The sequence below is a fragment of the Thunnus maccoyii genome, chromosome 5 (genome assembly GCF_910596095.1).
Source record: "Thunnus maccoyii chromosome 5, fThuMac1.1, whole genome shotgun sequence".
NCBI lineage: Eukaryota > Metazoa > Chordata > Actinopteri > Scombriformes > Scombridae > Thunnus > Thunnus maccoyii.
Genome location: NC_056537.1, coordinates 6,139,217 through 6,166,725, shown reverse-complemented (window position 1 = coordinate 6,166,725; position 27,509 = coordinate 6,139,217). Strand labels below are relative to the sequence as shown.

At 39.5% G+C, this 27,509-nt stretch overlaps 3 protein-coding genes across 4 annotated transcripts in view; 1 reads left to right on the top strand and 2 right to left on the bottom strand.

Moving 5' to 3' along the window:
- poc1b (POC1 centriolar protein B) overlaps positions 1-7,154 on the bottom strand; it is a 50,581-nt gene extending 43,427 nt beyond the window's left edge. Inside the window, exons 1-12 of one of the 2 annotated variants that reach the window (XM_042411246.1) lie at positions 7,080-7,096; positions 6,755-6,809; positions 6,496-6,621; positions 5,794-5,878; positions 4,856-5,027; positions 4,508-4,687; positions 4,070-4,177; positions 3,660-3,775; positions 3,439-3,572; positions 2,915-2,983; positions 1,512-1,664; positions 1,297-1,374 (exon numbers count right to left, since the gene is read on the bottom strand). In XM_042411246.1, coding sequence (XP_042267180.1) covers positions 1,297-1,374; positions 1,512-1,664; positions 2,915-2,983; positions 3,439-3,572; positions 3,660-3,775; positions 4,070-4,177; positions 4,508-4,687; positions 4,856-5,027; positions 5,794-5,878; positions 6,496-6,519 — 1,119 coding nt within the window. In that variant the 5' untranslated portion in view covers positions 6,520-6,621; positions 6,755-6,809; positions 7,080-7,096. Of the gene's footprint in view, positions 1-479; positions 995-1,296; positions 1,375-1,511; positions 1,665-2,914; positions 2,984-3,438; positions 3,573-3,659; positions 3,776-4,069; positions 4,178-4,507; positions 4,688-4,855; positions 5,028-5,793; positions 5,879-6,495 lie in introns of those variants that run through there. The other variant, XM_042411247.1, reaches the window with a different exon arrangement.
- A 128-nt stretch (positions 7,155-7,282) lies between these two features.
- On the top strand, positions 7,283-15,524 carry cep41 (centrosomal protein 41). The gene is made up of 11 exons (XM_042411249.1): positions 7,283-7,413; positions 7,730-7,793; positions 7,891-7,938; positions 9,279-9,340; positions 9,606-9,675; positions 9,932-10,055; positions 11,821-11,987; positions 12,083-12,150; positions 12,305-12,419; positions 12,759-12,977; positions 13,544-15,524. The coding sequence occupies exons 1-11, from the start codon at positions 7,381-7,383 to the stop codon at positions 13,669-13,671; spliced, it is 1,098 nt and encodes a 365-aa protein (XP_042267183.1). The 5' UTR covers positions 7,283-7,380; the 3' UTR covers positions 13,672-15,524.
- A 1,913-nt stretch (positions 15,525-17,437) lies between these two features.
- LOC121897017 (carboxypeptidase A1-like) lies at positions 17,438-24,784 on the bottom strand. The gene is made up of 11 exons (XM_042411248.1): positions 24,707-24,784; positions 23,419-23,500; positions 23,097-23,231; positions 22,823-22,927; positions 21,823-21,924; positions 21,525-21,626; positions 21,319-21,429; positions 20,499-20,589; positions 19,659-19,858; positions 19,389-19,473; positions 17,438-18,068 (listed from the first exon to the last, which is right to left on the bottom strand). Exons 1-11 carry the CDS (start codon positions 24,769-24,771, stop codon positions 17,881-17,883), a joined length of 1,266 nt encoding a protein of 421 aa, XP_042267182.1. The 5' UTR covers positions 24,772-24,784; the 3' UTR covers positions 17,438-17,880.
- Positions 24,785-27,509: the final 2,725 nt, after the last annotated feature.

The following is a 27,509-nucleotide window of genomic DNA, read 5'->3' as shown; positions in this document are numbered from 1 at the left end:
TTACGATGGATGGGCTGTTATTGCAGCAGAGAAAGCACTGTCTTTGTGGTGCTTACTTAAAATTGGATTCTACAATTTAAAAAAAAACATTCTTTTTTCTGTTTTTGTCTTCATAAAACACTATTTTGTGATCACTAAATCAATACTGTTCAGTTACTTGTCATGTTGTTTCCTGTAATTCAATTTCATACCAGCAGGTGGCAGTAATTTCTAGTTATTTCTCCTCGGAGCTGAGTAAGTGGATAAGTAAGGGTAAATGCTAGGTTGGATTAGCTGGAGGGACAAACCCTCCTGAGGTGAGGTTAAGGTTAAAATCTTGCAAGAGTTTCACAGATCATCCCTCCAGCTGATCCAATGTAACACCGACCATAAGTAAGGGTGTCAATCATACTCATAAAACCTAATTTCTATGTTCTGATTCTGAGTCTGATTGAACTGAGAAGAGCTATAAAAATGAGCGACATAAAACCAGGAGTTCGATCAATCAGTAAACCCACAATCCAGAATCTAAAAGTGGGCATACAGCTTTGTATTTAATCAGGAGAAGCAAATCAGAGATGAACCAGCACAAGAAATGATAAGGAATACAACATCTAATCCATATTCCCATTTTATGAAAACCAAAACCCACATTACAAGTAGATTAACATCAAGTTAAAATATTTGATCAATGTTATCACCTGTACTGTGCAGCTCTCATGTGTGAATGCACAGAAAAAGATGAATGATGTGTTTTCTCGACAACACTACTATAAGAATAAACACAGATCACAGAGCAAAGACAGACAGAGTGTTTAATTCTACTGTCATCACAACCTCTGTGACAAATGAAGTCACAGAGGTGAAGAATAATGTTTAGCTGTTGTATGACAAAATGTCCAAAAGCTGTCACACAATATGTTCAAGCACAGCAGCAGGAGATTCTAAAATTTAACTGGTCTGCAGTGCCACCTGGTGGTACTGGGGGGCATCACCATATACTGGAGCCCATATCCTGAATACAGTGATATAAATAAAATAATCTTTACAGGCACTCACTTTTCATTACAGTCAGAGTTAAGCATAACTATGTCTTTGATTGATGTGACTGTTAGAAATAACTGCTTCAGTGTTTTAATTACATTTAAGAGCTTTCAGTGGAGCCAATTTGTAATGTTGCGTGTTTTGTTCTGTCCTAATTCAGTCTTTGTAATTAAGAATTTTTTGTGGTTGATGTATGATAAATGTACATAAACAAATACCCCCTATGTGATTAGCAATAAAGCCTGGTTTCTTGTGGCTGGGATGTAGACTTACCGTGGTGTTGTGAATAGTTTCGCCTAACTCTATAACATGCGGGTCAGTGGACAGAGTGTCTGCCACCTTTGGACTGATCTGTGGAAAAAAAAAAAGTCTTTGTAGCAGGTACAACAGGAAATATGAGCTGAGATTTTCTGGTATATTTCACAGTAGTCTAGTCACAGATTAGTGTGAATTTATAGAAACTAAACATTCCATAAAGTGAAACTGACATGAATGGCAGTGGGCTGCGGGTGGTGAAGGTGGGGTACCCGGGGGTGGATGTCGCTCAGGTGAGGTGGAGGATCAGGGGTGGACCTCCGACAGTTTTGTTGCAGGGCGTTCTGGTAGGATTTGGTGTCAAAGTTTGTTCTCCACATCAGCACCTAGAGGATGAGGGAAACAGCACAACTTTGATGACCCTACAAATGTATTGAAATGCATCATAAAGCGATACGTTTTTTGGGATGGATGTCGCTATTTCAAAGAAGTACTCTGATTGATCAAAAATTAACTCCAACTATGCTGACAAATCATATAATTTACAACTAATAATCACAAAAAGATTATGTTATCTTTAGTGGTGTAACGGATCGTAGTTGATCCGTGATCAATACGGATCGCCCCCATGGTTCGGCACACATATGAACCGCAGATCAATTGCAAAATTTAATGTCTCGTTTAAGACGAAGTAAACAAACTGCTGTAAGTACAAGTCATGGACAGACGGTGTGTCGCTATCAGGGATTTTGAAGAGCAACAACCAAACCAGCATCTAACAGGTCCGCAGTGACATCTGCAGGTATGTTTACACGCTATTTAATGTGCTGCAGCTGAGCAGATAATTAGCATCAAATATTTTATATATTTTAAGATTTTATTTAAACATTGGACATCTTGAATGTTGTTTTCATTTATGACCATGGGCAAAAGTTCCTTGCTGTAAGTGTTTTACAGAACATATGGAAGACAAAGTTTTTTGAACCGTGAGTTTTCTGATCCGTTGCACCCCGATTATCTTTGAGTTCTGCTTTGAACGATGCTTTTTGGATATTAACAAAGCAGGGCTGTGCGATATGACCAAAATCTCATATCCCAATTACGATATGGCACATTTTCTGTAAATTCAATGAATAAATAGTTTAGTAAAATAACGTAACAATTGTAGTTGTCATCAACTTAAGAGCTTCACCCCATGAGGGGGGCAAAATATTAGGAACACTTTTCAATATAATGCACTCCAGTGCACCATCACCACCCGCTACCGCCACAATAATATACATAAAGTAGAATTATCACATTTCTGACAATGTCAACAAAAACTGAAAATGTATAAGCTTCGTAAAAGTAGAATTTATAGCAGAGCTGTTGTATTGGATTGCATTAGACTGTACAGGTGTTCCTAATGAAGTGGCCGGTGCGTGTGTATCATCATATCACACAGCCCTGTAACAAAGTTTTGGTAACTGTGTAAAGACCCTCATAACCTTAAAGATATCACAACTACAAGTATGGGTATGACAAGACAGCCTGTGAAAGCGCTTCCAGGTTTTTTTTCCCCAATATCCTGATATTTCTTTAAACACTATTAAAAAAAGAGGAACACAGGATCATATTTTTGTTGTGTCACACTAACCTGACTATCAGCTCCTCCAGAGGCAAAGAAATCTCCAGCCCTGGAAAATGCTACTGTGAGTACAGCACCCTAAAAAAAACACACAGTAACAATGTTAGTGAAGAAACAGACGATACCACTACAGCTTGGACACTTTGGGATATATATATATATATATATATATATATATATATATATATATATATATATATATATATATATATATATATATATATATATATATATATATATGTATGGAAACAAATCCTGTTTCCATATATATATATTCCTAAATGATGAGCTACTGTTTTCTGTATCACATTGAGTGGATTTCATTACTTTTTCATACATTTTGATTCATTTCAATGCCAATATTTGTAGAAAATACTGTATCACAACTGTATCATTTTTTAAAAGTCAGGTTTGTAATACCCAGTTAATCAGAGGTCCCATGTAGCGACATAGCAAATACCTGTAGGTGCGTCTCAACCGAACTATTATCTGTTATCTATCTGTGGATAAGCCAAGCTGTTCTGTAGCATCACCTTGTGTCCATGGAGGGTATAGATGAGTCGTCCCTCCAACAGGTCCAGGATCTTAACAGTTCTGTCACTGGAGCCACTGATCAGGTAGTTGTTGGATGGGTGGAAGGAAAAGCTATTGATTCCTGCGCTGTGGACTGTTGGGAAAGATGGAAGAAAAAAAAAAAGAGTCAATTGACGTCAAAAAAATGACATTTTCCATTATTGCACTGCAGCCATAATACCTTGATAATGCTGAATCAGCTTGTTGGTCCGTAGATCCCAAATTTTCAGTGAACTGTCAGCTCCTGAGGACGCAATACAGGTGCCGCTTGAGTTGAAATCAACAAACGTTGCTGATCTGGAAAAGTAAAAACACAGTGGTGTCAAATTTCAAATTATATTCAGTGATGTTCTAGCCTTTCCTCAGGAATGAACCTCCTTGAATCTCCTGTTTGGACTTTTTTTTTCATAAGAGAAAAACTATGACAAGAGTTTGTGCAAATTAAAATGACACAAAAAATAGTTTCATTAAGTGACTAAAACTGACAATGTTTTAATCACAAAGCAACGCTTAAACAAAATAGCAAACTGATGGCAAAATTAAAGCTAAGTGGAGTAACAGGACACTCAAGCAGGCTGTGTTAGGACTTACCCTCCATAGTCAGTGAAACAGTTGATACAGTGTTTGGTGGATGTGTCCCACAGCCGCACAGAACGATCGTCCCCGCAGGAGGCTATGAGACGCCCATCTGGAGAAAACCTGCAGCAAAAAAGACAAATTGTACCAACTGAGTGAAAATACAGTTACACATATTTACACACTGCAGACACACTTGACCACTGAGTAGCTTACATATACTCGTCTCTAGCAAATACTTCAAACGGCGCCTGAAGTACACTGAAAACAAGTACAGTGCCAGGAAACCTTGAATTCCATTATCTCTATTAGTAAAAATTCTTACAATAAAAATTTTGTTTGTTTGTGAGTCCTTTATGAGAACTTGTGTAAGAGGTAAAGCTATTAACACCTGGATTTCTAACATATAATACACACACATGCAGGCTAAGGATGTGGGGTGCTGCTGGGTACCTGGCACAGCGCACCCAGTTAGTGTGCTGGTTGAGAGAGTAGACGAAGCACTGCCGGTGAACGCTCCACACTTTGACTGACTTGTCATCAGAACCTGTCACCAATTTCTGGCCGTCATGGGAGAAAGCAACGCTGCGTATGGCAGCCGTGTGCGCTCTGAACACAGTTGACTCTCCTTTTCTGTAACAGATAACAGACACACACACAAGTTGTTACTATGTGGACACCATACTGTGCACCAGGACATTTGTTTTATTTTTTTTCCTTTTACATTGCTGTACACTTACTGTAGTTAGGTAAAAAAAAAAAGGTTATAATTAAAAGTATCAAAAGCAACATTAAGCCTACATGGAAGGTGTCCACAGTCGGACCGTCCTGTCCTTGGAGGAAGTTGCCACCAGGTTACCAAAGGGTGAGAACTGCACCGCAGTGATGATGTCTTGATGGCCGACGAATCGGAACGCCCTCGCCTTGGGAGCCAGATTCCAGATCATCAGGCTCTTATCCACTGACCCCGAGGCTGGAGGGAAACCAAAGAAAGATGTACGGAGATATTTCAGTCAAGAATTACACGAGAAACTTTGGCCACTACAATCAATGCAGCTTTTCTGTTGGTGAATTACAGTAGATTTAACTAATGGCATATAAAAAGGTTACTACTGCACATAAAGTCAGCTTGGTTTGTATTGGTTAATGTTTAATTGTGTCAAATATGAAGAAAGCGTCTAAACTGACTATGTAGATGCTACTAGGTCTGCTTAGGGGTTAGAGATGCTGTCCTGAAACCATAGTCGCAGCTTAAATTCAGCAAAAGTCAATGTGTGCATCAAGAGCAATATGAACAATCATATCACTGACAGAAAACATCAGACAGAAATAAAGATGACCATCGTAGGAAACTAGTCGGTTTTCTGATTTAATAGCTCAGATGGAGGTAAAACCTGGGAAAACATATTTATCATATACTACTGTATATGATAAACATGATAGGCCACATTGTATACACTTACATATAGTATTGAATGATTATCATTAATGATCTGATAGTGATTTTTTACTTAACACTGTGATCATGATACTTTTACATATCGCCTTCTGATATCAGCATCTTAACTGTTTCAGGCAAGCACAAATTAGAAAATAAGTGTTTCAATTGTGCTGATAATAAGGTCAATATTTGGCAAATTGTAGGAGCTAAAAAAGACATGAAACATAACAAACATACTGCAAAGAACATCTGAATTGTATTGGGAAATTGTAAAAGTTGTAGTGGAAGCAGAAATTACCCAGTTGTTTGCAGTTTGGATTAAAGTCTGCACAAGTGACAGCATCTTTATGACCCTTGAAGTGTCTCTCGAGGGTGGGATCCTCCTGCAAAGACATTGATCACAGGTCAGTTAGCTAGAAAAACTCTGCTTTTACACTCTCTGTATGAGCTCTTCCTCTGCACTTAAATGCTCCAAATAATTTTAGTCGTTAAGAGAATGTTTGAGAAGCTTGCTTTGAACTTGATTGCTTTAGTATCGTTGAATGATCATGACAAAAACATCATTTTAACTGTAAAGTGTGCACATTAGAGGGTAATTCAGCAAATATGTTCGAGAGATTACACTTTTTCAGGCAAAGTGCTACTGATGTGGAAGTGGAGCACTGCTGTGTGTGAACACTGAGAAAACAGTGAGTTTCACTTTTATGGTTTCACCATGTCTGTAACAGTTTTATATTATGTGTGTTACTGGTCTGCCTGAGCATATTAAACTTAGTTGATTCAGTGCGAATAACATAATATTATTATGCTGTGTGATGACAATAAGGAGCAGAAAGTATCCGGGGTGTGTTTGACAGCTCCAATCAGCAAATCCTCTTAGCAGAGATGCAGCTAGCAAATTCGCCGACTCAGCTAGGTTAGTGTATGTTATCAAAGTACACGCATTTCTTCTAAAACAACTTTGGCTGTTTTACGAAGATACCAAAACAAGTTTACTTACCATTACAGACGCCATTATGGGCATTTACTGAGCTAATGTTGTCTAAGCGAAGGTTGAACTGTCCCGCTGTTGTGTACTTCCATGACTGTCAAACAGTGCGCCTTTAGCAACTGCTTCAGACCTGACCTGTCGAGCCCAGATAACACTGTCTGCTTAACAGTCTATTCGCAACGTTATTTCCCTTTCAGTTTCGATATATTCTGGATAAAAACTGAGTTTTGTGTTTGCATTACCACCCAAATTACACGTGCTAACTTACTAGCCACCTGTAGCTTGAGCTTGTGTAGTGTAGTAGTGCTGCATTCACTTAACATCTGGCAAGGAGTAGATACGACAATCTAACCTGATAATTACATTCACAACATGAAAATACCGTTCACAACAAAGTTCAAATTGTAAATAAAAAGCCGTAATCTACCGGAAGATTTCAAGTACACCTAACAGCTAATTGGTACACCTAGTCAATCAAGCCTTTGCATACGGGCTCGAGTGGAGAGATCCGCAGGCAAATATAGTGAATATCAGCTAAAATCGTTTCAATTAAAAATGGACAGAACAATATATGCACATTAGTTAAATAATACCATTTGATGACTGAAAAACAATATAGAATGCATATCAACGAGCCAGGAACTTTAGCTTTGTTTTTGCCCAAAATCGTGTCCACGGAAATTCCTATTTTTATGTGACGTGAATGCACCACGTCAGTAAGGTGGAGCGTCTTCCGCTGCTAAGCAACTAGCCAGTCGTATCATGTCCAACTGCTCTGGAGGAGGACCGCCGCAGTATCGGCTTCTCCGATTGGTGCATGAAATACCGCTGACCAATCAGCACAGAGGTTGTTAAAGTTGAAAATTGACGCTTGGTATTTCGGTTTAAAAAAAGATGTCGCTTCATCGGAGTATCGGCAGTGTGGAGGTAATGTCAGTTAAATGACAGCATTGCTTATTATACTAACCTACTAGCTGACATTACTGCGTTATCGAGTATATCATGCGCTATGAATCCAGCGTAGATCAACAAAAAACAGGCGAAGCTACGCTAGCTAGCTAGCTAGTTAGCTATGCTGAGTGTTGTTACCATATCAACCACAGTGCACCTGTGAGAATCATAACGTTTGCCAGTCGTTCTAACAACTCTCCTGCTGGCAGCCTAACATAATAACCTTTACTACCAAGCCTTTGCTACGTGTTATACAGATAACGAAAACCCTGTTGTCTGTTCCCTCTCCTAGTACATGAAAAAAAGGATCCCGCAAAACGCCAAGTATCAACATGTCAAAACAAGGCTGGACACAGGTATCAGAGGCACTATTCTTATTTAATGTTGTTTAAGTTAAGGCAGAGCTATTTCCTATGTTCTTATCTGTTTATGTTGCTCGTTTTCATTTGATAGGATACAGCCTTACGAAGTATATGGAAAAACTGGAGGAGATTAAAAAATGTGAGTAATTTATTTGAAGAAGAACCAGAAATGGCAAGGAATTGTACATATTTTTATAATTACGTTTATATGTATATATCTTGTTATACGTTTTTACCCTGCTATATGCACTTTTGAACTATGGATGCTTTATGTTAATGTCTTGGTGCGTTTATGTGTTGTCGAGCATCTTGTCAGTTTTTATATTTGGGTTTTTCATTTCAACTGTATTTTTCATTGTTGGAATGATAAAGTTGATGTAAACTTAAATTTTGCTTTTTGATTATGACATATCACTGCACCATCTTCCATAAATATTATGATCATTTTTTTTACTAACAACCCACCATTTTAAAGTCTTCAAATTTAAACCTCTATGCTTGAGTTTTAGTTCACATTTATGGCACTCAGTGGGCTTAACAGATGTTGGTTGCTTACACGTATAAGGACACGTATAGCAGTTTGGATTTTAACCCAGTCAGTGCAAAATAGTCCCTCTATCCACTGGACCACAGGACTGTTGCACATCAGTTCAGTCCATTAGCATCTTTTAAACACATTCTGCACAAATCTGAACAGGTGGATCAGATAGCCCAGTTTGGCAGAATTCTGTAAAACTCACACATGATCCACTCACAGGAAAATAAACCCTCCAAGAGTCTTTTTCTTAGATTGAAGTGGATGTATCTGCTGTACACTAAAGTTTGCCAACTTCTTTCTGTGAGTTTCTTTTCTGTGTTCATCTGTTTTCTTCAAGAGATAAACCGGAGAAGTTCTAACCCACTGATATTTCCCACTTAAATAAGTTCTTTGTGGACAGTGGTCATTTTGTTTTGACCTGTCCTCTGATTTCTCAGGGATAAGTGACACTGATTCCTCCGTTCTCCAATGGAGGATTGTACTGCTGTCCACAATTATTCCTCTGTGGCCCTGGACACAAACTATGGGGACTTGCTGGTCAGGTGCCAGTAGGTGCCTTTGACGGAGTGTGAGATAGTGAAGTCACAATGGGCGTAAAACCAGTATCAATAGCAAGGATAAAAACAGTGAGCAGCCCTGACTTAGGTGTAGCAGTGAAAGCTTTAGCTGGAAGGTAGCATGGGAACAGAGCTTGCAGAGGTGACGTTTGGTGAAGCATTAGAGGAGGAAGGGGGAAAGGAGGACCTGCAAGACCCAGGTGAGGTGTATGTAGTATGGGTTTGTGCGGTGTTTAAAGTGGTAATCCCTTTTTTTTTTTCTGGTTTACCATCACAATTATCCGTTTCAATAATTAGACCTTAATATGACTCAAGGTGAGAAGGCTGAGAAGCTCCTTTATCCATTATTTTTAGATTTAAGTATTTGCTTCTTCTCTTCTTCAGATTACAGGTATCGAAAAGATGAAATCTTCAAACGACTAAAGGTGACAACGTTTGCGCAATTGGTAAGCATCAATGAATATTTCCTTGCAATATTGTAACATTCTACAAAATATCTGTTTTAGTCAATGCAGTTTTTGTGGACTGTATTTTGGAGGTGACAGAATGAAGGCGGTGATCCATTTACAGCTCTAATAGTTTTAGACGGACAGCTCTGAATACATTTTGCTTGATTTACAGACTCCAGCAGACCGTTCTCTTTGCACATTTTCTTTGCCATTGTTTCCCAGTTCAAGCATCTTTGACTTTCAAACTTCTTTTTCACACCAGCTACTTCAGGTAGCCTCCGTATCAGACCTGAATGACAGTGAGAATTATGGCGAATCACTTGTCCCAGAAGGTAAGAGGCACTATTACTTATTCAAAGGCAAAAATGACAAATAGAACAGAAGAGCATAAATAGAATTATTTGCAGTAAAATTAAAGTATAAACTAAGTCATCAACATTAGTTTTAAGAAAACGTCATGTTTAATATACATATTAATTTTATACTGAAGTGAACTATTATGAATAATATGTTAATTACTGTATGGATATAAGTCTTTAACAGAACAGTTGGTGACAATCTGACGGTTACTCACTCATTCTCACTCAGACGGCCTGTCAGTGATGTCTGACGCTGACCTGGAGAGTCTGTCTGATCACACCAGCGGCTCCCCGCAGGCGTCAGACCGTCAGGATGCCAGTGGATGCTACACCGCCCGGTCAACACTGTTAAGGTACTGCACAGCTCAGCACCCTATAAAGCCTCACTGAATACCCCTTACTGTACACAACACATATATTACTCATAGTTTGGTTGTAAACTTTTATCCAAATGCGCAAAATACGTTTGTGAAGGCCAATGTTTTCGCCATGTGTTTGCATCGGAGGGAACTTTACCTCTGACTGAGATGTTAGTAACCTTTTAGCTGCGCTTCCAGTAAAACCATAAAGTTCTCTGCCTGTACAGCTGCAGACTTCCCTCAGTGAGCAGTCAATGATTAGTTTGTGGCCTAGCAGGTTAGAGCTACAAAATTCATCACCACTGAATGGGTGTTGAATGGTCAGTAGACTTAAATTGCCTTATTTCAGTTGGTACTTAGCCATGCAGAGAAATGTGGTTTTATATGCCTAGGTTTTGAGATATCTCGAGTAACAGAGACACTGTTTCTGGAAAGATGCATTGCTGCTGAATTCTTAAAAACTTGAGATGTAGTGTGCACCCTGTAGTTAATCCCGTTCACCTCAGTTGCAGTGGGGTGAATGCAGAATCTCAGAATTGTGGCAAATAAAATAACATTAGAAGTATCTGCATGGATAGATGCCACTAGAGGTGAGTGAGAAAATATGTGTTTTTGTAATTTGGGTGAACCGACCCTTTGATTTCTGTTCATAAAAATAGATGCTTAAATCTAGAGCCTTCCTCTCTTTTTTTATTGTCTTCAGTATTTCTACATACAATGGCTCTTCACTATCATCCTTTCACCCATCGTCACACCCAGCATTCAACAATCACAACCCCTAACCACAAGCACACCTGTAACCTTACACCCACCATGTCTGTGTCTGCACTAACACACTATACATTCACCTTCATGTCCCAGAGGGGTCCCCCATTTCACCTCCTCTGTACCACACAATAACCTCCCCCCCGTCTGTTCTCGGCGTCCTCTCCTCTCACCTGCGCCTGCATCTCTTCCAGCCTGGACATAAACCCCAGGAGTGTAACTCTATCTGTGGCCTCTCCAGGGGGCTGCAGAGTGGGCCTCTGTGATGACAGAAGTTTTAGGTCACCTTCACCTTGTGGGGAGGACAGATGGAGAGAGAGAAAGTAGGGCAGTGCTGGGGTAAACCTACACAAGGGGAAAGCGGTGTGCTTCTACAGAGTTGTTTGGCTCAGTTCCAAAACTCGATTTGCTGCAGAGAGTCATCTGTCCTCCGGTTTGCTGGTCAGAAATGTGTCAAATCTACTTGTCCCTGATTTGTGAAAGAAAATCACTGTAGTCGTGTAGTGAATCATCACTGACAGTAACAGACTTACAGAAAATACCACTAGGGCAGGCCAAGGAAAATATATGTCTGAGTGTCTGACAGGTGGTAAAATCATATATCAGGACTCTTCAGTCTGCATTTTAAATCAATGCACAAGACTGTGTGATCACTGCGAATAGCCAAAACTCAACACACTACCCAAAAGAAGTTTAATATGTAGCTAAATCACCCGCAACAGATAATGGGCTCTGCTTTGACTATTATTTTCCTACATCAAATACGCCATTGTGAATTATGTTGTGAATTTATGAGCAGGAGGTATGCTGGACCAAAAAACACATTTTCCATATAAGATCTCTCTCCTCCTACTTAGGGAGTGTTGGAGACCAAAAATGCTGCACAGAGCAAAACAACCTATAAACAGGCAATGGAAAACAATAAAAATAGATAACACAACGATCCAAAAAGTTGTTTTTTTTAATAAAAGAGGATTTTATTTTGACTTCACAGTGTTATCAGCGGTGTGGGGGAGCTGAACCTCGACAGGAACAATCAGAAGACGGCGGATATGTCGGTGTCCAGCCCAGCGTTGGCTGACAGGCCCTACCCCGACTGCCCCTACCTGCTGCTGGACGTACGGGACCGTGAGCAGTACGACCGCTGCCACATCATCAGCGGTAGGTGGCGAGAACATGACGCTCATCAAACTTCTAATGCCTTCGAGAATATTTATATCATCTCTATCGTCGTTTTTATCACCTCTTTCCTACAGCGCACAGTTTCCCCATCGCCATGCTGTCTCGAACCATGAACCCATACACCAAGGAAGTGCTGGAATACGTATCCTTCTAGAGCCGCAACCATTAGTTGATTAATTGATTAGTTGTCTATCCCCACAAGCCTTTTTGTTTAAAACACTTTGTCATGTTAAATAATGAACGTAAAGGTACAACAGTCCATTAACTGGTCTGACCTTAACCCACAAACTGTGTAGAAAAACGCAGCAGGTAAGATCATCATCGTGTATGATGAGGATGAGAGAATAGCCAGCCAGGCGGCCACCACCATGTGCGAACGAGGCTTTGAAAATCTCTTCATGTTGTCTGGAGGTGAGTTCTAATATCACTCAGGCTGTCTAGTCTACTTCCTTTAAAAGTTATCTAATCCTCAGTGTATTTGAAGTTAGCATCACTATTTTGTTGTAGCTAAAAGTTTACAGGAGATGATTTGAAAAGAAAAACCAGTGGCCACAACGCTCCTTAACATGTCCTCTATGAAACTAGTTGACAAAAAAATGTAGTGAAACTGAATATGATTTTAATTTTAAGTTAGTTAAGTCTTGCAACATGCATTTAATTAACTGTATATATGTTTAAACCAGTAATGTTGCAGGTTCCATGTGTTTAAAAGAGCTGTTGTCACTCTCTGCTATCCTCTCCTTTTTATAGGTCTCAAGCTAATCGCTCAGAAATTTCCAGAAGGAATGACGACAGGCTCCATCCCGACCTCGTGCCTGTCATCTCCTACATCAACGAAGGAGAAGAAGTTCTCTGTGCAGCAGCAGCAGCCATCGCAGGCAGCGGAGAAAAGATGGCGGTTCACATCAGACGAGCTGGCCAAGATCCAGGAGCAGCTGGATGAGATGCTCATCCCCAGCAACCCCAACAGTAAGGCATCAGGAACCTATTTTCAGTGTAAAATTAGACCAGCCAGTAAGACTTTATTTTACGGGTCTGTAATTACCTAATAAGTTTACCAGGAAGAGCTATGTTATGTGGCGCTAGGTAATAAAGGACAAATCTGCAACAGCTATTTCACTTTAGTTAATTGTGTTGAGTTTATGAGCAGATGTTGATTTCCAGAGGAATTTCCTTGGAAAAAAAAGAGCTCCATTTGAACTGAAATATATGTATTATTTAGGTTAATATTGACATGTTGAAGTGTATGCATGTTCACCTTTCTGTTAATTTACAGTTACATATCAGATCCTTTCTAGAATATTATAGGGAACTATGAAACCCATAAAATAAAGCAATACCAATGACCAGTTTAATCAATGTAGATCACAAAATAGGTCTACGACAAATCAGTAAGGCCCGTCCCTCTTGATTGAGATCCTATAGTTTTTGTTTTTGGAGACTGAAGTAATGAAACAAAACCAAACTTTCATCTAAAGAAATGTATAATATGTAGATTCACAAATTTTGTTCTTGTTCTACCCTCTTTGTTGCAGGCCGCATGTCCAGCCGGATGTCGAGCAGCAGCACCCAGTCTAAAACGTCCAGCGCCCGCAGTCGACAGAGTTCCTCGACATCCGGGAGAGACAGCAGCAGGGTTCAGAGCAGTAGACCCTGGAAATAACCCCGCCCCTCTCTCACCCACATACAGTAGACAAACAAACATACCTCCAACACAAAGTCCATTTATTTCAGATTACATTCCTCCCTCCCATCATTCCTTAACTGTAAAGAAACACACTTCTGGTCTCAGTCTGCAAAGTAATCTTCCACAATACTGCTGTATAGTCAGAGGTGGACAGGACCAAAACCGTAACTTTCTTCTTTTTTTTTACAGCAGCTTGGATGCATAGAGTGATTTTCTATTTTTTCATTCATTTTTTTCTCTCATGTGTTCGTGAAGTGACGCAAAATTGAGATCGCTGTTTAAATATTTGTCTTTCCTCATCAGTTATCATCATCTAACTGTTCTAACCGTCTGATGCAGAAGATTCTGGCGCCATCTGACATGTTTTGCTCTAAAATTCCTAAATTGTGATCATTTCCGTTCGCTTCCGCACAGTTTTGCGCAATTAATTGCTGCTGTATTTAGAGTAGAGATCAGTTGCACTCTGACCACCTCTGACAAAACTGAAATGATTAATCTCTGCTTTGTCTCTGCTTGTAAATAGAAATTCCTGTTGAGGACAGAGTTCCTACACAGGTTAAGTGAAAAAAACTATCTTATGTTTTTTTCAATTTTGGAATTTATGCAAATCCTAGGAAATTAAATAACACTGCAAAACGTATGTTCTTCTAGATTGAGGGATAATCTTAGTGATATGGTCTACTTGAAGTTCTCACCCAGCTGTGAACAGCTACTTACTACAACAAACAAAATATTTAATCTCAGATTAATACCATGACATTTGGATAAAAGTATGAAATTTTCAAATTGAAAATGTTGGACTTTTGCAAACAGTTCAGCGTCATCAGCGAGCAGTTTAACATTTCAGTCTTCATCTTCACAAATCTTACGTCAGACTGTAGTATTTTCCCCTTCCTGTGTTTTTTTTTTCTTAATATATTTAATAAATGGCGTGTATACGTTTGCACAGTGCCTCATCTGTGAACCTTCGAGCTGACGAATCCTTTTGCACTCAAATTAAGATTTCATGTAACACTAATCTCATCGATTTTTCATCACTTGTGTCTGAGGATGATCTGATCTGTTCAAATCATGTTTTTTTTTTTTTTTTTGTTTGTTTCTATTTTAAGGTTATTAACTCCAGAAAGGTCAAGTTCAACTCGATCAGTATGACATACACCACATAAATGGCCTTCCTTAAAGATGTTGATTGTTGGAGACAGAAAACTGAATGTTAATGATGTGAAGGATACGCCGGGAATCTCTGTAATACAGTAGATGTATGTATGTACACATAATGTTACAGACTTTTATCCACTTTGTGAAAACAAGAAGAGTTTTGCTGTATTTTTGTAAAGTGCTTCATCCTGTCATGATGTCTTATTGTGATTCCTAAACAGAGGGGTGCAACTGCTGCCTTTATGTGCTATTTTTACATCCTTTATACTCGCACTTGACTGATTTTGTGTGTGTGTGCACTGTATGGATCAAGGTACTGTAAGTTTTGATCACGCAAACTGATTAGTTGAGGCCTTCACATAGACACACGTGCTTATCACAAATACATAAAGGATGGAAGGAAATGGGCATTTTGTCACAGATGTTACAAAATCACAATTTCCAAATGTGAAAAACAGTATTGCTAATTTCTTACGTGTGGCCCTTGTGTGGTTCGTTGGTATGGGACTTCTTGCACGGTGCACTTACATAGTCTTATGAAGTGCATTTAATGAAGTACGGAGCCCTTTTTTTCATGATTCTGTGTTTTCACCATCAGTCTTAACTGACATTAACCAGCTGATCACATGATTTGGTTTGTAAATGAATGTTAAATAAAGTGTAAAATTGTTTATTGGAGTTGTTTCTTTGTCTACCAAGACAGTTTTGAAATATTAACAGAACAAATGGCAAAAGTTATTAAATGAAAACCAAACTTTCATTTACTAACATTAGAGTTTGAAATGTGTACAGGATCTTATTTTGTTCTTTAACTTTTAATTAAAACCACCTGAACAACATCCTTTTTAGAGAGGAACTATTCTAATTCAGCTGGATCAAATCTAACCACCTCTAACTCCCAACTGGTCCCATTTACTTATATTAAAATAGAAAAACCTGAATGAACCTTGGAACAGGACCTAGGTAAAAATCGTGAGGTTTTCCAACCCAGTGGTCACAAAATTTAATCTATACATCCATGTACATGTACACATTGTTTTTTCTCATTTGTTATTTGCTTTTAAATTATAACCTCTACATTACTCAACATTTAATGACAAGATTTAACCTTGTTTTTATTTCTTCAAATTGCGAAGAAATACAAAGTGGTAGAGCAGTTCCTGTCAGAACGCCTTTTGTCAACGCTTCTGGCTCATGTGAAGGACGGTCAGCAAGCAACAGCGAACTGCTTCCCCACCATTTAAACTAAAACAACCTTGTCGACACAATAAAATGTTGGTGCGCAGACACCACACTGGACGGCGTGGCTCATGTTGTGGGCGGTTGGCACGTTTGACTCCTGTTTTGGCCAAAATATCTGAAATAAACCAAAACACTTATTATTTCTTAACATAGATCTTTCAGATGCAGTGTAATTACTGGTTCAGCTGTACTAGATATATTCAGTAGATCTATTGTTTTACAACCCTACTTTACAAACCAGAAGATCTTCGACTGTGGTGTAGATTTGTATCAAGCTGCATGGCGAGGCTTTAGGGAATTGTAGTTTTTAAAAATAGTGGGGGTTTTTTGTTTTTTAGTGGAAATAGTGACCAAAGTGAGTAACCTTCAGAGACTGCAATACTGCTGACAATCTAGGGCATTACTACAGGCTTGGCGGAAGACTTGAAGTGCTTGGGTTAGGGTTAGGGTAAGGGTTAGGGGTTAGGGGTTAGGGCTGAATGCAATTCTAAAGTTCAGTTCGATGACATATTTGAAAGTGACAGGTGCAAGGATTAAAATCAGGGATGTGAAATGTAAAGTCCAGTTTGATAACCCCATCTTCATCCCGTTTATATGGCCATGGTACAAGATTTGATGCACTCGCGCAGATGCAAACACACTGTGGTTGGTTTGGGATAGTTATGTTGCTGTAGCTTTGTTATGTTTTATTTTCTTGCACCTTACAACACTCACACACATATCTTACATCTATGCACATCATACACCACTGACGCTACTGATATCCACATCCCACGCTTTAATTATATTTAGTTATTTAGTAGGAAGAGGAGTTTTATTGGATTATGTGGATTAATATTAATTGAGGAATACTCTATGTTTTAATAAAGATGATTTCATATTAAATATCATCAGCCACATGTTTGTGGAAATATAAAATTTAATGAGCAACTTCACATTTTACAATCACAGGCTATAAAATGCCTTTTCCCAACAGGGATAGAGGCGTTTAGATGGAATGAAACCCACTGATGGCAGACGACCCAAAACAGTAGTCAAACATGCCAAGTCTGCACCACCATAACCTACCACTATCAAAAACTTACAAAAATAACTTTATTTCTCTGAATAAAAGGAAAAATAATTAAGACTGATGGCCTTAATTTTAACCTATCATATTGTTTAGTTATCAAGGACACATTCATGTTTTTGTGTTGGGAAATGATAAAGATATCATTAAAAGAAAACCTTAACATGGTGACAGAGGGGAAAATAGCCTAGTCTAGTTCTGACTGATAAAATTGAAATAAAAAAATAAAAACAAGGATAAAATTTTGTGATTAAATGTTGCATAATGTAGCAGTTATAGTTAAAAACAAATAATTCATTCATCATTTTCCGTTCAGTACGAGAAATATTTTTCTCTAAATTAAAATGGGATTGATGGGAAATGTGACAGGATCAGGAAGAAATAAATTCAGATTAAACAAGACAGTTTCACTCTTTGCTACAACCAAATCTATGCAATGTATTTTGGATTAAAATCTCTTTAAAAAGCAGGCAGATATTGAAGTTTAGAGGATGTGAAAATGATGCAGACATAGAAGGTGCATAAATGTGTGTAAACTTGCGACAAAGTAAAAGACTTCATAATCATAAAGAAATGGTTTGTGGTTTTGATGATGTTTTAAGAGTCATGGAGTATGATGATAAAGATGACATTAGTCTAAAAGATGACATTTTAAAGATGACATTTGCCTACAGTGGTTTGTCTACAGGGATTTCCACTTTTACAGACACATTAGTTTAGTAGGGGTTCTTGAGGGTGTGATCCATGATGGTCATCAGACCCAGCCAAGTCTCCCGGGCGGTGGGGATGATCTGATTGGCTGGCAGGATGAAGCCAAAACGACCAGTGTCCCTCAGCTCGAAGGTGTAGGAGTACTTGATGCCCTGTTTGTAAGTCCAGTCAATGGTGCCACCGCTGGCTTGGTCTGCAAGTGAGACAGTTATTGTTCCGAAGATTATACTTCAGGTATGAAATAAGCAGCTATCTCAAAGAGGCTTTCACAGTTAAAGCCACTATATGTACTTTTTTTTTTCTTATTACAGCATATTACAGCATTGCAGACTGATTGCTTTACTTATAGGACAGGTTTGCAATTTTTCAAGTTGGTCTTAAAACAATAGTCAGGCGTCCATATGAACATTGAAATAGGTTTTGCTTGCTGTAATCATTCGTCCTGTTCATACTGACCATTAGAAACCACTCCAAATGCGCTTTCAATGTAAGTGATGGGAGCCAATTTTAAGCAAAAATGTATTTAAAAGTTTATCTGAATATAATATGAGGCTTCAGCCATGTGAGTTAGTCAAATAAAGTGGATATCTTCCACAGTTACAGTCTATTTAGTAAAACATTCCCTCTTTATGTCTTTGCATGAGAGATTTTGGATGTTAAAAGACTGTGTTTTGAAAAATATTGAGTTGATTTGACTAATTGGAACAACTGAAGTTTCATATTAACTTCAAATAAAGTTTTAAATACATTTTTGCACAGAAGGAGGACTGTGGGTTCTGTCACCCATTAATTGCAATGAAAACGCATTAATAAAGGGATCTTCTGATGGCCAGTATGAACAGGAAGAATGATTACAGCAAGAAAAACAAGTGTCAGTGTTCATGTGATCACATGACTATTGTTTTAGAAGGAAAAATTGTAAACCTGTCCTTTAATTCTCCAGCTTGTCAGTGAGTTTACTCCCAGATCTTTAATTCGGCATTTAGTTTGGTCTAAGATGATGTTTTCAAAGTGCTAAAGGGTCTAAAAACAAAATGGATTCCTGTGCCTCACAGCTGCTTGAATACAATCAAAAAGAACCTCATCAGACTTTAGACTCATACTTAAGTCTTTGTGTTTCTGTACTTGTGGTTGGATACTTTGCATTGGACCTCATAACTAGTTGCAGATGTTGTTACTTTGGGGATTTGTGACACAAATACAAAGCTTCAAAAGCAGTAAATAATAAGTAAGAAAGGGCACTTCAGCACTGAGGATGCCCTAAATCCCCTGAGCTGGAAAGCATTTATTCTGCTAAACTGACATTTCTGCACTAAGTTGTTTTGGACATATGAGAGTAATATATCATCATTAACAGTTAATTAATCAGTTAATCTGTAGTTACTCTTTTTAATAGGGGATTAAAGTACAACCACTACTAAAAGTAATAAGAGGAGGAAATTGACATTTACTGATGATGAGAATTAAGTGGGATGAAGTAAAACCAATGTATAACAGTGTTGCTGAAACTTACAGATGGTGGTGATGATGCTGCCGTATCTGTAGCGAGTACCGTACAGGGAGGCAAGGTCTCTGGTAGCCCTCCGGGCCAGACGGTGCTGCAGAGAGAGATTACTATAATCACATACAGATGACTCTTCACAGTTTCTCATGTTTTGTTTGTTATATTATTGTTGCATATTCTTACATTTCTAACATTACAGACAAATCTGCAAAGGAACTATAAAAGCACAGAGCCCAGAGAAGAGATCAACCAACTAAAATTCTGAGTAAAGTTTTTTACCAGCTCGGCCCGGTCCCTGGCTGGAGTTCTAGTGTAGCCGAAAGGGTACAGGAGCAACTGGGAGTAGGCATGGATGGAAATAAAGGCCTTGATGTTGCCATTGGACTTCACAAAGTCCACAATGGACTTGACCTCAGACTCAGAGTGAGCCCTGGGTCCATGGTAGGTGTTTGAGCAGGGGTTGTTGCTGGCCCCGGCTCCTACACATGATCAGAGCAGAATTAAAGAAACAGCAAGGAAACAGATGCCACTGTCTATAAAGGATTGCTGTAGTCACTCGGCATAATAAAAATTAACTGTCATGGTGACTTAGTAGATGCTAATGCAGATAATGTAGTAGTACAGATAGTAGGGTCTCCATAAAACGCAATCACAAAAATATGTATGTGAGAGTCTTATATGTGTCATTAGTATTGTGTCCTCAGCTTCCTGAAGAGCATTTTGTGACTGTGTAGTCTGTGCAGTTGTGCTGCCATTTTGGCTACAACTCTCCTGATGTGTAGGATTTTAAAATTTGGTAACTTGATGTAATCTGGAAAGACGCTGAAAGACAGCAATGCACATCACTAAAATTCTACACATCAAAACTTACCTAAGGCATTTCAGTATACATTGTACTGACTATAACTAGGTATGTGACAAATTAAATCTGAGTTTTGAATCACAGACATGTAAGCTGAGACATATGGGGCCCAAAGGATATATTGCTTCACATTTAAGGGTCTCTATACGGAAAGAAGTTGATAACCACTGCTTTAGACTACAGGTTTAGAGCTTAATAAATGCTGAGAAATGCATGTGGTGCCTTGGTATATTCCAGCAAAGAGAGAAAGACATTACCTCCAAAACCAGCATCCCAGTTCCTGTTGGGATCGACTCCAACACATCTAGAGCCGGGGTTGGGCTTCCTGGTCTTACGCCACAAACGGTCCTGGAAACATCAGAGTAACATCAGTTTGTTTCTTATTGTTATTATTATTTACCTTTGGCTTGTAACTTTAGTATTTCATCTGCTTTGTCTTTTTTTTCTTCTTTTTTTTCTTTGGTTGTTGACATTATTATCACTGCTAATTATTTTTACTATATGTAATATTTGTGTCTTGGGGTTTTTGGCTTTGTTTTTTCTGCAGATGGAGGTGATTGAAGTGTTGTGTATTCGGATTATGTTTCATGTGTGGTCTGCTATGGTTTTGTGTGTGTCAGTTCCCCTGTGTTTACCCTAGTCTATCAGATCCTTGCCTGTTGCCTTATCCAGTCACCTGTTCCCCATTCCCTCATTAGTTCAGTATGTATTTGATCCCTGGTTTTCAGTTCAGTCTTTGTTGGATCCTTTGTTCTGTTTTCTCCTTCACTTTGATCTGCCAGCTTTTGTTTTTGCCTGCACAATCTCAGAATTAAAAAAAATTATATTTCAGTTCCCGTGCCTGCTGTTCTTGGGTCCACTTGCCTGCCAAATCATGACAAACTAATATAATCTACTAGTTTAACTGTATATATTTGATGTACATGAACATACAATATCAAATGGTGCAATACTCTTCACATGACACTTCTTGTTGCAAGAGTCATAAGAATTTGAGGATCTACAGACGGTTAAGAAATCTTACATGAATGAATATCTCAATCAGTAAAAAGAAGTTGTTTGCTATGTGAGACTCACAGTGTTGTGGGTGTAGTAGTAGCCATCAGGGTTGGTCACAATTTCCAGGAAGATGTCCATCCTGTTAAGGATGGCGGTGAGAGCAGGGTCACGGCCAAAATCAGTTGCAATCTAAATGTGAAGGACACAAGTTCCAGTGCAGAAGATCAGAAGCTGCAGAGACAGTAAGGGGAAACAAAAAACAACCCAAGAGTCATTTAAAGCACCTTCTTGGCGAACCAGGTACCACTGGCCTGAGTGACCCACTCTCTGGAGTGGATTCCAGTGTCGATCCAGATGGCAGGACGATTGGTTCCACCAGTGCTGAACTAAGAAACAGAAAAAGGAAACATGCAAACATCCAAAGAGTAAATGAGCAAACATACTTCATAAATGGTGAAATTCTAAAAAAAAATATTAACAATCATGCATGAACAAATCTCTTCATTATGTCAAGACAATGCCTTACGTATACTACTATTCTCTATGAAGCACAATAGTACAGCCTTTATTTCTTTTGTTTACCTTGAGCACATTCAGGGGGCGACCCTCAAAGCTCTGACCAATCACCAGCTTGCTGACCAGTTTGGGATTCTCAGCCACCAGCATGTCCTGGAAACTGTAGATCTAAACCAAAGACAAAATCCCAGTCTTTATAATTCAGAATCAGTTGAGTGTGAAAAGATTCTCTGCAGCATCTCGACTGACTCTAAATTTCTTGTTGTTGTGTTATTATAATAATCTTGTAGATAATCTAAAAGATGCTTCTAGTAGAAGCCAAGTCATCAGTGACTGCTCTACTGTCAAGAAAAAAAGTGCTTAGATGGAAGTCAAATATAACACAGATACAAGACTCAAAGCAAACAGATTTTGAATTTTTGAATATTTTAAGATATGTTTGTTGGGCATCTTGGCCTTTAATGGACAATTAATAGTGGAGAAGCAGACAGGACAGAAGGGGAGACAGAGGGTCATGACATACAACAAGGGTTCCCAGCCAGAATGGAACCAGGGACGATGCAGGACTAGAACAAAAAATTTGAGTTAAAGTAAAAATAGAAATAATTTTTCCCATGTGTCCAGAACATGGAAGTATATAGACATAGTACAACTAGAAGCTGCACTTTTATTTATTTATTTATTTTTTAACTATATCCTCTGTTCTAGTCTTTTTGTTTTGCATGCAGAATCATTCTTCTATTTCTATTACTTGTTGCTGTCATCTCGTTCAAAGTTTAGGTGAAATTACACTGAATTGAAAAAATACTGACAATTTTTGGGGATAAGTCGACTGACATTCCTGAATTTACAACCTCAATTAGAAAAATGAATAAAGTCTGTAATTCGATGTGGTAAATTTTAGAAATGTCATTCACAAATACCCTGATTTGAAAGTTTCTAAATCTTCATTTTATACATTAGAATCAAGGATTATATCAGAAGTATTCAGTGAATGCTGTTTGAGGCAGCAGTATACTTTTACTGGATAACAGCTGCTTTGTGTATACAGAGTTTGTGTACTCACGTCACTGATGGTGTGGTATCTGGCGTAGTCGTAGCTGTCAGTGTTTCTGGGCTCAGCAACACGAGCAGCAGATTCCATCTCCTCCTGCTCCTCATCCAGCATCATCTGCAGGCCAGAGACACCATTTATATTTGAGTTAGACATCAACAAAGCTATTTTAAAAAATTCCATTAGGCGATTACATTGAGCTGATTGACATTTGAAAAATTAAAACAGGATGGAAAGTAAATTCTGCTCCTATTTCAGCCTGGACTTGAGGACTTGGACTTCATACCTGCAGGTCTTCAATCATGATGGAGTACTCGATGTCCTGGGTCTCCAGAAAATTTTTGACAGACTGCAGGCTGTGGAAGGGAACTCTGACATCCACAGGAGTGGCCAAATCAGTCACATCCCTCCAGAAGTCCAGCTGAAAGAAAACACAGACATCATGCAACAAATTAAGTCAAATGAAGTGTCAATTTAGAGCTTAAAGTGCTTAAAAACAAATCGTTTTGTTATATTAAAAAAAGAAGATAAAGATAATAAAGAAAAAGGATATCACTTATATGAAGCTTTGAATTTTATTTTTATGTTTTCAGATGATGATGGCTGACCTCAAACTCTCCCATGTCCTCCATGGTCTTGATAACAGACAGCTGGACATCATCCTTTGCAGTAATGCGAAGCACCTGATGTCTGTAACAAAGAGAGACACCAGAGTTTTACAACCTCTACTCAACTCAAGAACCCTGACCAAAAGAGAAGTTTCCACACATGATGTGAAGTAAGATTTCTCAAGGCAGACTTGTCTTGCATATTCAGCAGTTGCACAATAACACAGTAGGAGTGATGATTTACGATTTTGATTGCCTCCAGTTTGATTGGCAGAGCAAAGCGTTTCCCAGGATTTGAGGTTTAATTCCCAGTGTGGCTTTTATCTTCTACATCAAGCTGAAATAATACTTTTACAATTTAGTGGCCTCATGTGGAAACAAGGCTTAAACTTTTATGATTTGGAATGTCTGAAGGACTTAATCATTAGACAAGTAAATTGAAATGTCCAAATTTCATCCTCTTAGTATCTGATGGAGATGTAAATTATAAATTAATATGCAACAGGTTTAATCATATTCAGCTTCCTCAAACAGCATGACTGAGCCAGATATTCGTCAGCCGTAATAAACAGCTAACGTGATGAATTGTTATAATAAGACGTATCGCTGTATTTCTGTCGTTAATAAGTGTTTTTAGGAGGACTAGTGTTAGTGCAGCTTCAAAGAATCCAGGAATAGTGTCCCTGTTACTCTTGATTATTCACAGAACATGTGACAACATTTTCAGTGAGTTCTGTGGATTATCCTGATTGGGGCGTTGTTTCTAAGAAGAAATGTTGCTGTTGATTGAAAATAATAATACTTTTTTTCAATGTTTTGAGTCTCAGAAATCACATTTCATTCACCTCCATTGTTTTAGGGGTGGAGGCACAAATCTCAGAGAACGATATCTCAAAATCTGGATAAATAAATCCAAATGTAGAGTTGAAATGTTGAGTGAACTAACCCTTTAGAGTCTACTTGTGCAGATACTATGTTGTCCACTGCACAGTGTTTCCTGTACTGACTTTTGTAAACGTAACGTTCCTGAGAAAATAAAAATTACTGCATTTAATATGAAGGTGGACTGATCACTCCAAGTATTTAAACAAGCTTTTATTGGTTGTAATTAACTGATTTAAAAGAGGCCAATAAATAAAGAACTTTTATTATTGGAATTAGATGTTCAATTATTATTAGATCACATATACAGTTCAAACTAACAGTCTTTTTTGGGGGATTTGTAGTGTGCAAAACTCAGTTGCACCCTACAAATCCACCAGCGAGAGGCTTTGAGAGGCTGACTTACCCCTTAAAGGTCTTCTTGCCGAAAACGGCCACCAACAGCACGGCAAATGCAAGCAGCCCCCTCATTGTGACCAACGGTGTGAATCTGGTGGGGCCAAACACAGACTTTTATAGCTGAATGTGCAAGACTCATGTCCAAACCACAACCTTGCTTAAGGTGATGGAGGTGTGTCAACAGCTGATCCTGTTGCTACACCAGCCTGAAGATACAGATGAAAAGTTGCACCATGCACTATTATGTTTTTGACACTTTCTTGAGAACACATATTCTCAAGAAAGAGGAAAGTTCATCAATGTCTGCTGGGTTTAGTTTTGGTTTATTCAGTTGTATTACATAATATACAGTAACAGTAAAAATCTGGACAGACTTTCAATGGGCCCGGAGTCCACACCATCAGCCAGATGAATAACCTGATTCGGGGAGTTGCTACTGCCACAGGGTGTGTGATGTCGCCTGCCACAGTGGGCTCACATCACGTGTGACTGGGACTCACTGCCCCACAGAGAGAGGACAGAGATGACCTCCTGGGAGCTACCATAGCTCCGGATGGTCTTTTCAGGTCCTTTTCCTCTGTCACTCAATGCTTTAAGAGGCTGGAAGAGTAGAAGGTGCAGCTGAGCTGCCATCTGCTGCATACCCCTTGTGCTCCAAAACACAGGAAGTTCCTGTGTTTCACTTTTCAGGGGATAGTCTACAAGTACAACAGGCTACCGTTTGGCTGCTCCCCGGCTCCCCGCACATTCAGCAAGTGTGTGGATGCTGCAATCGCTGTGCAATAAGGGCATGAAGACCTTCTTAGACAACTTTGTTGTCCTTGCCAGGTCCAGGAAATGGGCCATTTTCTAGACAGCCAAGTTGGTGCTGTACCTAGCCCAGATTGCCATCAACTGTCTGTCATGCAGATGTTGGGTCTCATGGCGGTGGGCTATCCATTCATTCCACTGGGGCTCCTGCATATACACTGCCTGAGAAGGTGGTTCACCAACCTGCACTTGGATCACAAGAGGCACAAGCAACGCATGGTTAATGTTCCCCCATCAGTGCAGGAGGACCCTTCCTGACTCTGGTTCAGGGGAGACATGTGTTGGTGAGAACAGACAATCACACCATGGTTGCCTACATCAACGGCAGGGTGGAGTCTGATCTGCTGCCCTGTTCACTCATGTGGAGAACCTGTGGTTGTGGGAACGCTTTCTGTCTCTGAGAACCCTCCACATTCCGGGTCTGGAAAACTGGGGCACACCTCATGTCAAGAGGTGGCCCTCTGGCAAACGAATGGAGGCTGCAACCCAAGGTGGTGCAGCAGATTTGGAACTGGTTTGGGACAGCAGAAGTGGGCCTGTTTGTCAATCGGACCAACAACCACTGCCCTTTCTGGTTCTCCCTGACACTGCAAGACAATCCACTCCTGGGGGTGGACATGTTTGCACACGTGCCATGGCTAAGGAGGCTACTTTACACATTTCCTCCTCTTCATCTCATTACCCTGCTGCTGGAGAGAGTGAGACAAAAGTGGTTTGTCGGTCATCCTGATAGCCCTAGACCGCTGTTTGGCGCCATGGTACGCAGAGATGACCCAGATGTGGGTGGCCCAGCCCTGGTCCATCCCCCAAGTCTGGAGGGCCCTGTCCAAGGAGGCAGACTCGATAGGCACGCTGCCCACATTGGGCCAACGTCTCAAGGCTTGGCTCCAGAGAGGGACAAGCTGATGCGGGCTGGACTGTCTGCATAAGTGGTGCAGACCATCCAGGCAGCAAGAACAAGATCCACCATTGCTTGCTACAAAGCAAAGATTCCAACACTGGTGCGAGGAAAGTAGATTAGACCCCCTGACATGTGCAGTGGGAGAGGTTCTCTCCTTTCTACAGTATCTGGTGGGAAAGGAGTTGTCTCATGCCACTATTATAAGTGTATGCAGCAGCTATTTCCTCCCGTCATGAGTGTTTTGGTGACAGACCTGTCTCCACCCACCCCCTCATGAAACGTTTCTTACAGGAGTAAAGGAGACAATGCCTGCCTGGTGACGTGTGACTCTGTCCCCCAGTGGGAACTACCATTAGTGCTACCCCCCCCCCCCCCCCCCCCCCCCCCCCCCCCCCCCGTGAACGGCAGCAAGACGCCATATATACTGTGTGAGACACATGTAATTGGTAGGCGCGTCCTGATTGGCCAGCTACATACATGCAAATTTCAGTGGGCAATTGCGTGCGTATGATTGGAGGAGAGTTTTACCCATAAAGTCCAGTAAAGGGCTCTGCTCTGCTTGTGCTTATAGAACTAGGGTTACAATATTCTAATCTTCGTTCTTACCCAGTTGTGAACAGCATACATTTTACTACAACAACCAAAATATTAAATTTCAGATTAATACCCTGACATTTGGACAAAAGTATGAAATTTGTAATACAGTAGATGTAATGTATGTACACATAATGTTACAGACTTTTATCCATTTTGTGAAAACAAGAAGAGTTTTCCTGGGTTTTTGTAAAGTGCTTCATCCTGTCATGATGTCTTAATGTGATTCCTAAACGGAGGGGTGCAACTGCTGCCTTTATGTGCTATTTTTACATCCTTTATACTCGCACTTGACTGATTGTGTGTGTGTGCACTATATGGATCAAGGTACTGCAAGTTTTGATCACGCAAACTGATTAGTTGAGGCCTTCAAATAGATATATGTGTTTATCACAAAAACATAAAGGAGAAGAAGGAAATAACACAGCTGTTACAAAATTATAATTTCCAAATGTGAAAAACAGTATTGCTAATTCCTAATTTGTAGCCTTTTGTAGCCTATTCT